The 12751-nt window shown below is 32.6% G+C and overlaps 1 protein-coding gene across 3 annotated transcripts; it reads left to right on the top strand.

Moving 5' to 3' along the window:
* The first annotated feature begins 152 nt into the window (after window positions 1-152).
* Window positions 153-11107, top strand: LOC130642314 (dual specificity mitogen-activated protein kinase kinase 5-like). 3 transcript variants are annotated; one of them, XM_057449406.1, is made up of 21 exons: window positions 153-422; window positions 1285-1342; window positions 1970-2037; window positions 2455-2521; window positions 2730-2770; window positions 3401-3465; window positions 3607-3652; window positions 4037-4101; window positions 4338-4377; window positions 4668-4880; window positions 6919-6967; window positions 7492-7565; window positions 7870-7920; window positions 8344-8415; window positions 8602-8631; window positions 8848-8862; window positions 9154-9183; window positions 9618-9650; window positions 9890-9951; window positions 10290-10335; window positions 10616-11107. In XM_057449406.1, exons 1-21 carry the CDS (start codon window positions 294-296, stop codon window positions 10712-10714), a joined length of 1353 nt encoding a protein of 450 aa, XP_057305389.1. In that variant the 5' UTR covers window positions 153-293; the 3' UTR covers window positions 10715-11107. The 3 variants fall into 3 exon arrangements, with proteins under 3 accessions (XP_057305389.1, XP_057305396.1, XP_057305402.1); XM_057449419.1 differs by having other exon boundaries at window positions 283-418; XM_057449413.1 differs by lacking the exon at window positions 8848-8862 and having other exon boundaries at window positions 161-422.
* Window positions 11108-12751: the final 1644 nt, after the last annotated feature.

The following is a 12751-nucleotide window of genomic DNA, read 5'->3' on the forward strand; positions in this document are numbered from 1 at the left end:
CCCAATATATATTGAAGTTCCTATTCGTTACAAACGAATAAAGATAATAATTATTTGAGAAAAAAAAAGTTATACATCTGGGCACTGAAATGTGATCACCTTGATATTGAAATATTATAATTGCGTATGTTTGATTCACGTATGTATGATAGAGCTATAATCGTTTTCCTGGCACATTTTGTGATACAATTTCTATTTGCTTGTTATTATCTACTTATCAACTATGCTGTATAATCACATTAATATAACTTACTCTGAACACAGCTATAGCATACTAACATAATGTTGACAGAATGGAAATAGAACATGGTAACAATGTACTTCAGCTTGGACCACACCCAATTATCTTAAGGATAGTGTTTTCACCGCAACAATCAATTGATTGGAAAATTAATGAGAATGTTACCTTTCATGAACTGTTAGTAAGTGTGTTTTATTTTTTGGAATAATTTAAATGACGACTAATGCGAATAAATATAAGATTTGTTAGTAGTAAACATGGTCCTGCTTTGACAATTGCATTTCAACAACCATATACTTTTGGGTTATTTATGTTACAAAACTATAAGTGCAATTACAATTTACAGTTTTATATACCTTAAGTGGATAAATTTTGGCAAGGATTAAATTTGGTGAATTTCGCCGAAATTCGCCAAATTAAATACCCGCCAAAATTTTGATAACTGACTATTCGCCAAATTAAATATACTCGCCAAATTTAACATAATTTACCATTCGCCAAATTAAATCCCCGTCAAATTTTTAAAAAAAATACGTTTTTTTTTAATTAAGAAATGAAAAATGTTTTTTCCCAAAAATTTATCCACTTAAGGTAGCCATTGGTGTTGATATTCATCTAAAATGAATATTATGAAGCCAAGTCCTAAGACCTTCTGCTATAATCTCATGTAGACTTACAAGAATTTTTTTAAGAAATTAAAATATTGCTTAGACAGTCTTTAAACCCAATTCATAGCCACCTGTTACCTTAGGGTGAACTGAACTTGAGCACTGCTCGATGTAAAATTTATTTTTTTCTTTTGAGCCTCTTTTTGATATCTTAAAGAGGTGAGTGATTACGAATTATGACCAACAGATGGCAAGTCTGTATTTTGACCTTTTTATAACCCCAGTCGGCGTACTTCAGTGTCTAAGGGTCAATAACCGTATTCTAGTAACAAATTTATTTTACGGAAACTGACAGAGCTCATAATAGCCTCATGATTTGTACATCTACTGTTTAAAAGATTGTCGTAATGTCACCCTAATTTATTTTTGTTACAGGACGTGATAGATGGTTACATGCAAGCAAATGGCGAGCGAAAACCAACTGCTTTTGAGTGTATGTATTAGTATTTTATTTGAATATTTACCTTTCCTTTTTATTTGTGCAAAGACCCAAATATGTATTGTTTGAATGGAGAAGGGATAGAGAAATTAATATATAATTGTCGAACTTTTTATAAAATTATAAAATTCATTATAAAATAATGAATTAAAACAAGCCCACCGGATCTTATTGACCTCTTCCTGCCCCACCTCTGAATGTCAGTGCTGCATTTCCCTCCTGTTATTTCCCCAGTCATCTGTCCTTCTCGGGTGTACCTAATTCACCATACTCTTCCAGGGGTACATCTCTACACTTTGTGGCTGCCCAGGGCAGCCCAGCATTCCCAATTTCCACAAAAGTAAATTCATCATGTTTATGACTACATAATTTAATATGCCATAAAGACTTAACAAATTGACATGAAAAAACTACATGCCACTGCCTATAAATCATCCTTTATTATTATTATATAAAGGCATTATACTTCAATTATCAAGGTGAGTGATGTTGCCACTCCACTTATGCAAAAGTACCACCAAGTATTTTTATGGCTGAGTCAGGAATGCCACACGAAGCTCCTGTAGAGTCCCCACCAATACGAAAACTATGTGTATTTAATTGCAAACTATCTTTGTTTAGATGAAGATGAAGAAGGAGACAGAATTACTGTTAGGACAGACGAGGAACTAAAAGCAATGATTGATTGGGTATGAATTCATCTTTTTTTCTTTCTGTCCCCACTGTTGTATATTAAACAATTAATTCTTTGAATTTTGCTAAAATATCTGTATTTTGTTTACAACATAAATTGGCATATTTAATAAACAAAACTAATTCAAATAAAATAATGGCAATTTTTTGTGTTTACCCTGATGACCCATTGATGGTAAAAATTGGTCGCAGAATAAAAAATGCTGTGCTTTCGACGAAAATATAGGCAGGGTGAGCAAAAACGTTTTTACAAAAATCAACTAAAAAAAATGACAATAATTGTATTCATGCGTTTAATATTGCAAAAATAAGTGCTAAGCTAGAAGATGGCATTGTTTGTGGATAACGTTTGTAATTTTTGCTTCCCAATGCGTTTGTCATATTAGCTTATATTAGCCATTTCGTTTTTCCAGCATCAATGGAATTGTGAAAAGTTATCAAATGGTATTGGAGTGTATCCCCTGGTAGTGTACCCTAGAGGTGACAATTTTTTGTTAGTTCTTGAAAAATACACCAGTGAGAAAACTATGGCGGCCATGGTTACTGGTGTATATATTGGATAAGCGAATTTCATTTTAGTTACGTATTTCCTATTCCCTACCAAATTGGCTCTCTGAATGTTTACGAAATGGTAACAATTTCAATGTTTACATACACTTGTTTTAAATTCCCTGGTTTTAACTTATAGTCGGAAGATCGCCATCTCGTAGAAATACATTGGGCTTGACAGTAGGTTGATTAGTTTTAATCTTTGCAAATATTTAAACTTCTGCTTTTTTCATTTTCTTTGCCTTGATGGTTAGAAAGTCAATGTCAATAATTTCTCTGTAATCCTGTGAATTTTATATTGAGAAAATACCTGTTTTACTTGTTTTATTTAATAACATTGTACCATCATTTGTTGAAATTATTATTTTTTGTCTTGCATACATTCACGAAAATGAACACCCACGAAATGTAATTTTTATTGGCGCGCCACATTATTTCCTGCTAAACAGTACTACCATTAAGGTCAATGCGGAATATGAGGAATTAGAAGTTCCAGTCCAAATAGTGTACAACAAAGTCCAGCTTTAGTCAGTATGTTGCAAAGATTCTATCGAATCTATCAGATCTAATTGGTATGATAGAATTGATAGAATCAGATTCTATCAATTATTCATACCTCACTTCTGGTTAGCTAGATGAATGTGCTTTGTTCATCCACCTTAATATGTGTTTTGGAGAACATAAAGCATTGCTATCAAGTAGCGTTTTTAGGGACTTGTAACTTCTCATTACCCAGCCTTTATACAACGGCTAGCTGTCGACCCTCTCTATTAGCAATGTAGTACAGCAGCCAACCATTGCATATCATAGGTGGATGTAACAGCATCGTCAGCTCAACAAGCAACTCGCCAAAGTAGTGGGGGAGGATCAAGTGGGTAAAATAATTTTGTATATTTTATTTAATGCGTTAATACTGCTTTAATTTTGTACACATTTCTGTTATTCCAAAAAGACTTGTCAATTAATATATATTCCAAAATAGAATGCTCTTAAGAGTTAACTTTTTAAAATTATAGGAGAAAACGACATGAAAATATCCAAACTATCTTAAGTAGTGGCCAGGTAAGTGTGCCCTGTTACAACAACTCAACCAAAATAGTACATACCGAAATGATTTCAATTAGCGTCCTGGCGCCTATTAAATATTTGACCTGAGTGTTTAATCGAAAGGAGAGCTTAATACTAGGGGCGCTTATAATTATTTTGCGAACGTTTAGGTGATTAAAGACAGAAAGAGTAGTGTTTTCATTCATTTTTTACTAAATCAATATTTAATAATGCTCCAACAGCAAATATTCGTGATGGGAATAAGAAGAGATTTTTATATAGATAAAAAATTCCCAATTTATAAAAGATAAAATGCGAGCGAAAACAAAAATGGAATTTTTGGAGATGACTTCTTTTGGAAATTTGTTTAAAAAGAGTTTTTGTTGGCTTTTTTTTTAGATATTTCAGCATGACTTACAATACTTAAACGTAGTTGGACATGGTAATGGCGGAACAGTGCATCGGTAAATATAGAAACAATCTGTGTTATAATGACAAATATAGAATATAGAAATGTATATTTTTGTTTGAATAATTTTTCATTATTTTAGCCAAAATAGCTTATTTATCAATTCTTGCATCTATTATAATTGCAGCCAGCAAAAGAAAATAGCAATTTAATTGTGAATGCCTTGTAGATAGCTTACATTAAAAAAGTTAATCCAAAAACACGTGTCCTAATCTATGTTTCCTTTCGTAGAGCGTTTCACGTGCCCACACAGCAACAAGTTGCTATAAAGGTATGTTGCTATGTTGTTAATTATAAGTTTTTACTACTTTGAATATACGTTATGTTACCATCTTATATGCTCTTATAACAGCAGTAATCTCTATGTCAACATAACTAAACTAATCTGATTAAAGTTTATTTCTTTTTTTGTGTGTTTGGACATGTTTTCGCATTCTGTTGTTATTTAGTTGCTTGGGTTTCCTATGTAAAGATTTTGTTTTTACAACATGGCAATCGGCTTATATAGTCTGATATGCAGTGCTAAATGTATTGTTTTAATAAGTCTTCTCGTTTCTAAAGATTATCCCGCTGGACATAACTGAAGAAGTTCAACGTCAGATACTATCTGAATTAGACATTCTTTTTAAATGCAATTCTCAATTCGTAATTGGCTTCTATGGAGCGTTTTTTATTGAAAACAAAATCTCAATATGTACTGAATATATGGATGGTGGTTCGTTAGATAATTATGGGAAGATTGAGCAGAATGTGTTGGGCCGTATTGCTGTTGCTGTAAGATGTTTTGTATTTTTATATAAAGAGATGTTTGTTGAGTTCATGTGCTATTGTATTCCATACTGTGTCAGCTATTTCAATAATAGTGCTGTACGGTGAGAAAACCATAGAGTACGTTGCTTGCAGTACTGTTCAATGCTTCTTGCAGTCATTGCTAATTATTTTTAGTATTTGTGTCAGTGCATTGCATTGTGTGACAGTGATTCTTGCAGTATGTGTCACGAGTCTTGCCTTATGTATCCGTGATACATGCCAAGAATTCTTGCAGTGTGTGCTAGCATGTTTCAGTAATGCTTGCAGTTCATTTTAGTGATACTTGCAGCATGTTTCAGGAATGTATGCAGCATGCTTGTACCATGTTTCAGTAATGCTTACAGCATGTATCAGTAATACTTGCAGCTTACTTGCAGCATGTATCAGTAATACTTCCAGATTGTTTTAGTAATACTTTCAGCATATTTCAGTAATACTTGCAGCATGTTTCAGTAATACTTGCAGCATATTTCAGTAATACTTTGCAGCATGTTTTAGTAATACTTCCATCATATTTCAGTAATACTTGCAGCATGTATCAGTAATACTTGCAGCTTACTTGCAGCATGTATCAGTAATACTTCCAGATTGTTTTAGTAATACTTTCAGCATATTTCAGTAATACTTGCAGCATGTTTCAGTAATACTTGCAGCATATTTCAGTAATACTTGCAGCATGTATCAGTAAAACTTTGCAGCATGTTTCAGTAATACTTCCATCATGTGTCAGTAATACTTGCAGCTTACTTGCAGCATGTTTCAGCATTACTTGCAGCATGTATCAGTAATACTTGCAGCATGTTTCAGTAATACTTCCATCATGTTTCAGTAAAACTTTGCAGCATGTTTCAGTAATACTTGCAGCATGTGTCAGTAATACTTGCAGCTTACTTGCAGCATGTTTCAGTATTACTTGCAGCATGTATCAGTAAAACTTTGCAGCATGTTTCAGTAATACTTGCAGCATGTGTCAGTAATACTTGCAGCTTACTTTCAGCATGTTTCAGTATTACTTGCAGCATGTTTCAGTATTACTTGCAGCATGTATCAGTAAAACTTTGCAGCATGTTTCAGTAATACTTGCAGCATGTGTCAGTAATACTTGCAGCTTACTTGCAGCATGTATCAGTAATACTTGCAGCATGTATCAGTAATACTTGCAGCATGTTTCAGTAATACTTCCATCATGTTTCAGTAAAACTTTGCAGCATGTTTCAGTAATACTTGCAGCATGTGTCAGTAATACTTGCAGCTTACTTGCAGCATGTTTCAGTATTACTTGCAGCATGTATCAGTAATACTTGCAGCATGTTTTAGTAATACTTGCAGCATGTTTCAGTAATGCATTCTGTTCGTTTCAGTAAAGCATGCAGTTCGTTTCAGTAATGCATGCAGTTCGTGTCAGTGCTTCTTGCAATTGGTGCCATGGGTCTTGCATTGTTTATCAGTAACCCTTGCAGTATGTTTCATTTTTGCATCCAGTATATTTCAGCTATGTTTTAGTATGTTTCAGTAATGCTTGCAGTTCATTTCAGTAATGCTTGCAGTGTGTTTCACTTGTAGTACATGGTAGTAATTCTTGGAATATGTCTTAGTGCTTCTTCAATTATGTATCTGTAATATCTGCGGTGTATGTCAGATTCTTGCAGTATGTTTTAGTAATACTTGCATTTATGTCAGTGATTTCCGCAGTACATGTCAGTCGTTCTGCAATTGTGGGACTGTGATTCTCGCAATATTTTTATGATAGCCATAGCTCTTGCACCAGGTCGTAATTCACAATTTGTTTTAATAGTCCTCGTAATTTTAATAAATAACTATGTCTTACATCTGTTATTTCATTAGTTTTCCAACAGAAACCTTGAAAAAGGTAAAAGTGCTTTTAGAGGAAAACTTTGAAATACTGTTTTATACCTTTAGACTCATTAGTACTCGATAACCTTTTAGAGGTAAAGTTTTTAAATATTATGTGTGTTGTATGTATAGATGTTGTGTATTTTAGGTAGTTAAAGGTTTGCAATATTTGTGGCATCTCAAGGTGATACACAGAGGTGCGTGTTTTCTGTGGTTTGATACAGCATAAAACATAGTACGAACTTTCCATATTACTGCCCAGTAGTTTCATGTTCAAGTAATCGTTAAACTCTGAACGAACATTAAAATTTGCAATCTGTTTAATGACATCCCTTTTTACTGAATTCCTTTTAAGACAAGCTAAAATAAAAGTATTACTCCTTCAGTAGATTTTTAAGTAAATAAGCCCACGCTTTTGTGCGTGATTTGTAGTAAGAATATAGATTCATCATTGTTATTATGCCTTTCTGTGCCTTTATGTAGACTCAAACACGCGCTCATATGACTATTGCAGAAAAATTGGAATAGATTTTTTTCTGCATTTAGCACGAATAAGTATTCTACCCTCGCAGACAAGCTTACTTAAAGATAAATTCATTTTCTCATCAGTGCAACCGTGTGTAAACTTAGGTCGTTGAAGCAGTATCTGCAGCTTTATCTGCAACTATTTTTTATCGCATATTTTTTGTTAATTCTTTCAAAATACTTTTAAAATATTTAGATGTGAAACCGAACAATATGTTAGTGAATACGCAAGGACATATCAAACTTTGTGATTTTGGTGTTAGTATACAGGTGAGATACTGGTATACGTAGCGGTTTTTTTTTTAAATTTATAAAGTCCAGTTTTGTTTGTTCAAAAGGAGATAATCAAGATCCCGTTCCTAGATTCTTTGGATTGTTTCCGCAGTAGTTTTGTTAAAATTAAGGTTTTTCTATGCTAGGATTGTCTGGACATGTTCTTTTATAAAAAACAAGAAAACGACTAGTAAAGGTTTCCTTAATTCTGAGGTCATTTAAGTAGAAAAAGTTTTACGGGGTGTATAAGCCAGATATTCAATTAAATGATTAAATGTAAAAGCTTCTCTTTTTGTTATAGTTGGTAAATTCAATCGCAAAGACCTATGTGGGTACGAATGCTTACATGGCAGTAAGTATTAATAATAACTGTCAATTAGCATTTTTCCCAGCAACCTGGATCTTGCCAACTCAGCGTGGAGTAGCATAAACTAGCTAACTTTAATTTCGCATCAGAATATTGGAAGCCGACGGCATACTTGCGTTTAATGTCAGCAAGCTCTTATCTAATGCGATGCAAAATAAGTAAATTGAATTAGCTTACTTTAACCATAAATAATATTTTTTAAAAAAAAACAAAAAAAAAACATAACCATTGTCCAATTGGACATTGTCCAATAAATTACTATTCTCGTTATCATTCTAATGAAAAAAGTAATATGCTATACTTTTCCCTAGCGCACTAGTGATGTATTAAAAATTACTGACCACTTGGCGATTGCCTTAACCTACGACCTTCTAGTTTATTACAGCCAAATTTGTTTTGCATGTTTAGCCTGAAAGAATACTCGGCGATGAGTACGGAATTCATTCGGACGTTTGGAGTTTGGGTTTATCACTTGTGGAGGTATTCACATCTTCCTGGTTGAACTGCTTAAGTATTTTCAGTGTATATATGTACATTTTCCTAGTCGCACTGCTCAAATATTTTCACCGTATTCTTTTGCGTCAAATATATGTCGATTTGAATGCTGTTAACATGATTATTCGAAACAGATATTTTTGACTTAAATGATTGTTTTCCCTTTTTTAGATGTCCACTGGTTCATTTCCTTATCCCTCGGTGAGCTTACCTGCTACGTTTCACTTCCTTTGTTTTGTTTCAAAGAAATAAGGCTATTTTTTACTGTTGCTATATCTTCTTTGTGTAGGCACAGGAGCCATGCTCACACTTACTTTTACTAGTTAAATACACTTATAGATATATAAAGGTTTGCAACGAGGGAAAATTTAAGTATGGTTAAGCATATTTCTAGCCTCATGACCATTTTTTTTTGAGATCAACACAATAAATGTGAGGAAATTATCAGCTTCAGATTCGTCTTTAACAGTTAAGCATATAAGGGCTGGAAAAAATATTCTTATAATAAACCACGTGGTTAAATATACTTTCTTGTTTCTAATAGACAGGCACGTCTAAATAGTTCCACCCTTGGTTTTCTTATCCCCCCACCAGGCAATTAATTTCAAAGTGAGTTTGCAACCTTTGTCTATTGGGCAAATAATAGGATTTGTAAAAAATAAAAACAATCTTTCAACTATATCAATTTTAGTGATGTAAGAATAATTTTTATTTTATATTTAGAATAATAATATAGATAAAGATATTATTGCTGTAAGTATGTGTAATTTTACTTTGACTTTCAATTAGTTCCCTTAAAGTTCGTATTCGTTGCAAAAGTGTTATAATTTTTCCTTATCTCCACGCTATTTGTTGTGCAACGAAAATAACGAAACAACTTGTAAACAACACGCAGATAGCAAATAGGAAATAAAAATGACAACAATACTTTTCGATATTTTCCTTGCTCTAAAAGTCCCACAACAACAAGTGTGTTTAAAACGGGAAGTTTGTTTTCGATTGGCGCATCAACTGAATAAACAAAAATTTGGTCTATCTAGAAAAGTAGCCAAGTAAGCAACTGTTGAAATACAGAAACCTAAGGAAGAGTAAGCCTCAAATTATTGTTGTTATGTTTAAACCGAATGCAAGATTGCTCTTCACTTCGGACGTTTATTTTATTTCAACCTGAAAATTTATCGTTATAGCCAATAGAGTTATTGCAGTGTATAGTAAACGAGGTAAGCAAATAAAAATTGTTTAATCGACTTGTCTTTTACTTTTTTTCATTAGACTTTGACATTTTTTGTACCATACTTTCTTGCTTGCTGTGTGAAAAAAATAGGTTATAATCCAAAAGGAAAACAAAGATTTTTGCGCTTGTTAATTTTCGCTCGTTCTTAGAATTTTTTGGTTTTGTGTGTGTTTCGGTAGTTTGTATATGATACTGGTGTTACTGCTTCCTTTTTGTGTATTGTAGAATCCACCGAGACTGTCAATGGATTTGTTTGGAGACGCTCTTCGAGATTTTGTCGAAATATGGTACGTATGATTTGTTCACTTTTAATTTGTCCTACTAAAATAAGTAACAATGTTCATGTGAGTTCGTTGAATTTCATCCGTTTGTATCAAATCTATATAATGGCACCCTTTTAGAATAATTTTATAATTTAATATATAATTTTATAATTTTATTATTTTATAATTTTATAATTGAATAATTTAGAATAATTTTTAGAATAAATTGACGTAAATAAACGTTTTGCAAAGACTGTGTCAAATTATTAAGTCTTCGTCTTATTTGGTAAAATTATTAAGTCATAATGAAACTGTTTCCTCGAAAATCACAAAGCTTTGAGTTTAGTAATTAACGTTTCTAGCTTACAAAAGAATCAAAAGTCTCGCCCAACGCCTGAACAGTTATCGGTACGTATAATATTCCCTTTTTTAATATCATTCGATCCTGTTTGTTAAGTTACTGTGAGCTTCTCCTGACTGGGCTTAAATTAAAAGAACACGATGCAAGTAGACTGGCCTTAAATTTTCGTTAAACATATCTCTATTATAGCCGAACGTTTCGCACAAATTTCAAATCAATTTGTAAACATCTGATTTGCGAAAATTTCTCGCGAGACGAGGAAAGAAAGTCGACGTTATTTTTCTTTCTGGTTCAGATAATGATACTTAAAACCTTCTTTTGTTTTAGCGACATCCTTTTATTCTTCAAAATGACACTGAAAATCAAAACGCAATCATATCGGAGTTTGTTTGCAGTTACCGACGTCTGCATTCAATGGACGGTTAAAAAGAAATCCGAGGTTTTTCAAACCGTTACAGCATGCCGTCAAATAACAAGGTGCTACCTTGCAGTATAATATGAAATGGAGTTTAAAGCTTTTATTTTGCTAGCAAGGTAAAAACAGGTATTCCAAAAAACACGGCGTCAAAACTCACGTCGAATTCATTGATATTAATTTTAATGTCGACTCATAACTGCGATGACGTTTTATTTTTGATGTTTAGGAGAATGACAACTATTTACCATTTTTTACTACACTTATTTTGAATTTTAACATATACTCTGTTTTTAGCCTTTGATTGGTTTTGTTAATTTTAAGCTTCAGTGCAATGCTTAAAACTAACTTGTATTATTTATAAAAATGATATTATTATATATTTCTATTGTTTTGAGCTCTCATATCATCTGTACTATATTTATTCACAACTGCTCTGCAACATACACAAAAATAGATTAGATAGCAATTGACAGGGTATATCCCCAAGGAAGCTAACCCTAAAAAATGTCACTCACTATAGCCATCGTAGGATGTCTGTCGCAAATTATTGTTTCACAATACACACTTTCTACGACTATGTATGGTGGTGAGAAAACCTTAAGATCAGCACTACTACGCAAGTTGTCTAAATGTCCAAAGTGGCGATGTCCATAAGTCAAGACAAACCATGGCAAATTTATATGCGAAATCAAGTAAGTAATTTGAAATGCGCTCCGTGTCCATTTATAGATATCCCCCGGACAGATTAAATATTTCGAGGTTTTGACCAGAATAATCAAATCGACTTTAATATTCACGTTTACATTCATAGTCTGTATATTATTTTCACTTTTCGCAAGAAGTATGCTTAACTATACGTTCCTAATTTACCTTAATTTATAACTTTATTGTGGCAAGTCCCGGTACATGTGCATGAATAAAATAATATCACGAATCAATTCAGATAAGTAGCAGTTTGTTCGTGGTTTTATTTATCATAGACACAATAAATGCCAAAAGTAATAACTGCCCAGAGTCCTCAAAAGATTACAAAACATAGTATGTGAGGTTACTGTTTTGTAATCTTTAATTCACTTAAGATATAGCTATAGTAGCTATATCTAAAGTGAATTTTGTGCGAAAAATTTCAAATGAGCCGGATGCAAAAATAAAATGCTTAACAAATGATTATGAACCTCTTTTTTTTAAAAAAAATGCGGAATTTAATTTTGCAAATGCATTCGCAAACATTAATTCTGCATTTTTTTTCTTCTGCAATCTTTTCTTTCGCATTCAACAGTTCCATTGGCTTTCCTTTTGCTTCCGAAAATGATGTTGTTTTTGTCTTTCATTTAAGCATCACCAATACCCACATCATTTTATAGGCAAGAAAGATGCATAATTAGGCCTCATATTAACGTCATTTCAATGAACTAAATTGTAGGTATAAAACAAAGTTTCGCGTGGTCATTCGCCCGTTATCAAGCTACTAACATATTTACACTTTCTGATTTATATGACTGGAAGTAAATAGATGATCATTAAATTATAATGCATAAATACAGTGGTGTTAATTTAATCATTTTGTTGGCTTATTTTTCAATATCAACAAACTTGAGTTGGTAATTGTTGTAGGCACACAGGGTTTCAGCACTAAAAGGGAAGTCGATAAAATTTAAGCTATCGGGGATAAGAGATCACCTAGGACAATGTAGTTAAATGCAGCCAGCAGGTACTTTGACATATTAGCCTCTGGGAACAACACCTACAATGTCGAGATTTTGTTTATTTATCCTTTGGAAAAAGGAATTGCACTAACTTTTTCTTCAGATTTACCTAGAAATACGTGTAGTATATATCCATAATGTCATCAAATCCTTTTCTTCGCAAAATCCGCAGAATTGAATGTCTTTAAAGATTATTTTTTTATTTTCAAAAAATAACTCGTGAAAATTTATTCCCGCAAGAAAGTTTTAAAAAATGAAGAACAAACAGAAGTAAATCTAGTAAAGAAGAATCCGGCAGGTATGTAGCGCAATTGTTCATCTTGTTTACTTTTCTTTCTT

This window comes from Hydractinia symbiolongicarpus, chromosome 1, assembly GCF_029227915.1.
Source record: "Hydractinia symbiolongicarpus strain clone_291-10 chromosome 1, HSymV2.1, whole genome shotgun sequence".
Lineage (NCBI taxonomy): Eukaryota > Metazoa > Cnidaria > Hydrozoa > Anthoathecata > Hydractiniidae > Hydractinia > Hydractinia symbiolongicarpus.

Bases quoted from the DNA above. Each gene is read 5' to 3' on its own strand.
- LOC130642314 (XM_057449406.1), top strand. From the start codon at position 294: ATGGAAATAGAACATGGTAACAATGTACTTCAGCTTGGACCACACCCA. The intron at 8,416-8,601 runs GTATTCACATCT...TCCCTTTTTTAG, and splicing joins TGGGTTTATCACTTGTGGAG to ATGTCCACTGGTTCATTTCC. The intron at 9,651-9,889 runs GTAAGCAAATAA...TGTGTATTGTAG, and splicing joins TGCAGTGTATAGTAAACGAG to AATCCACCGAGACTGTCAAT.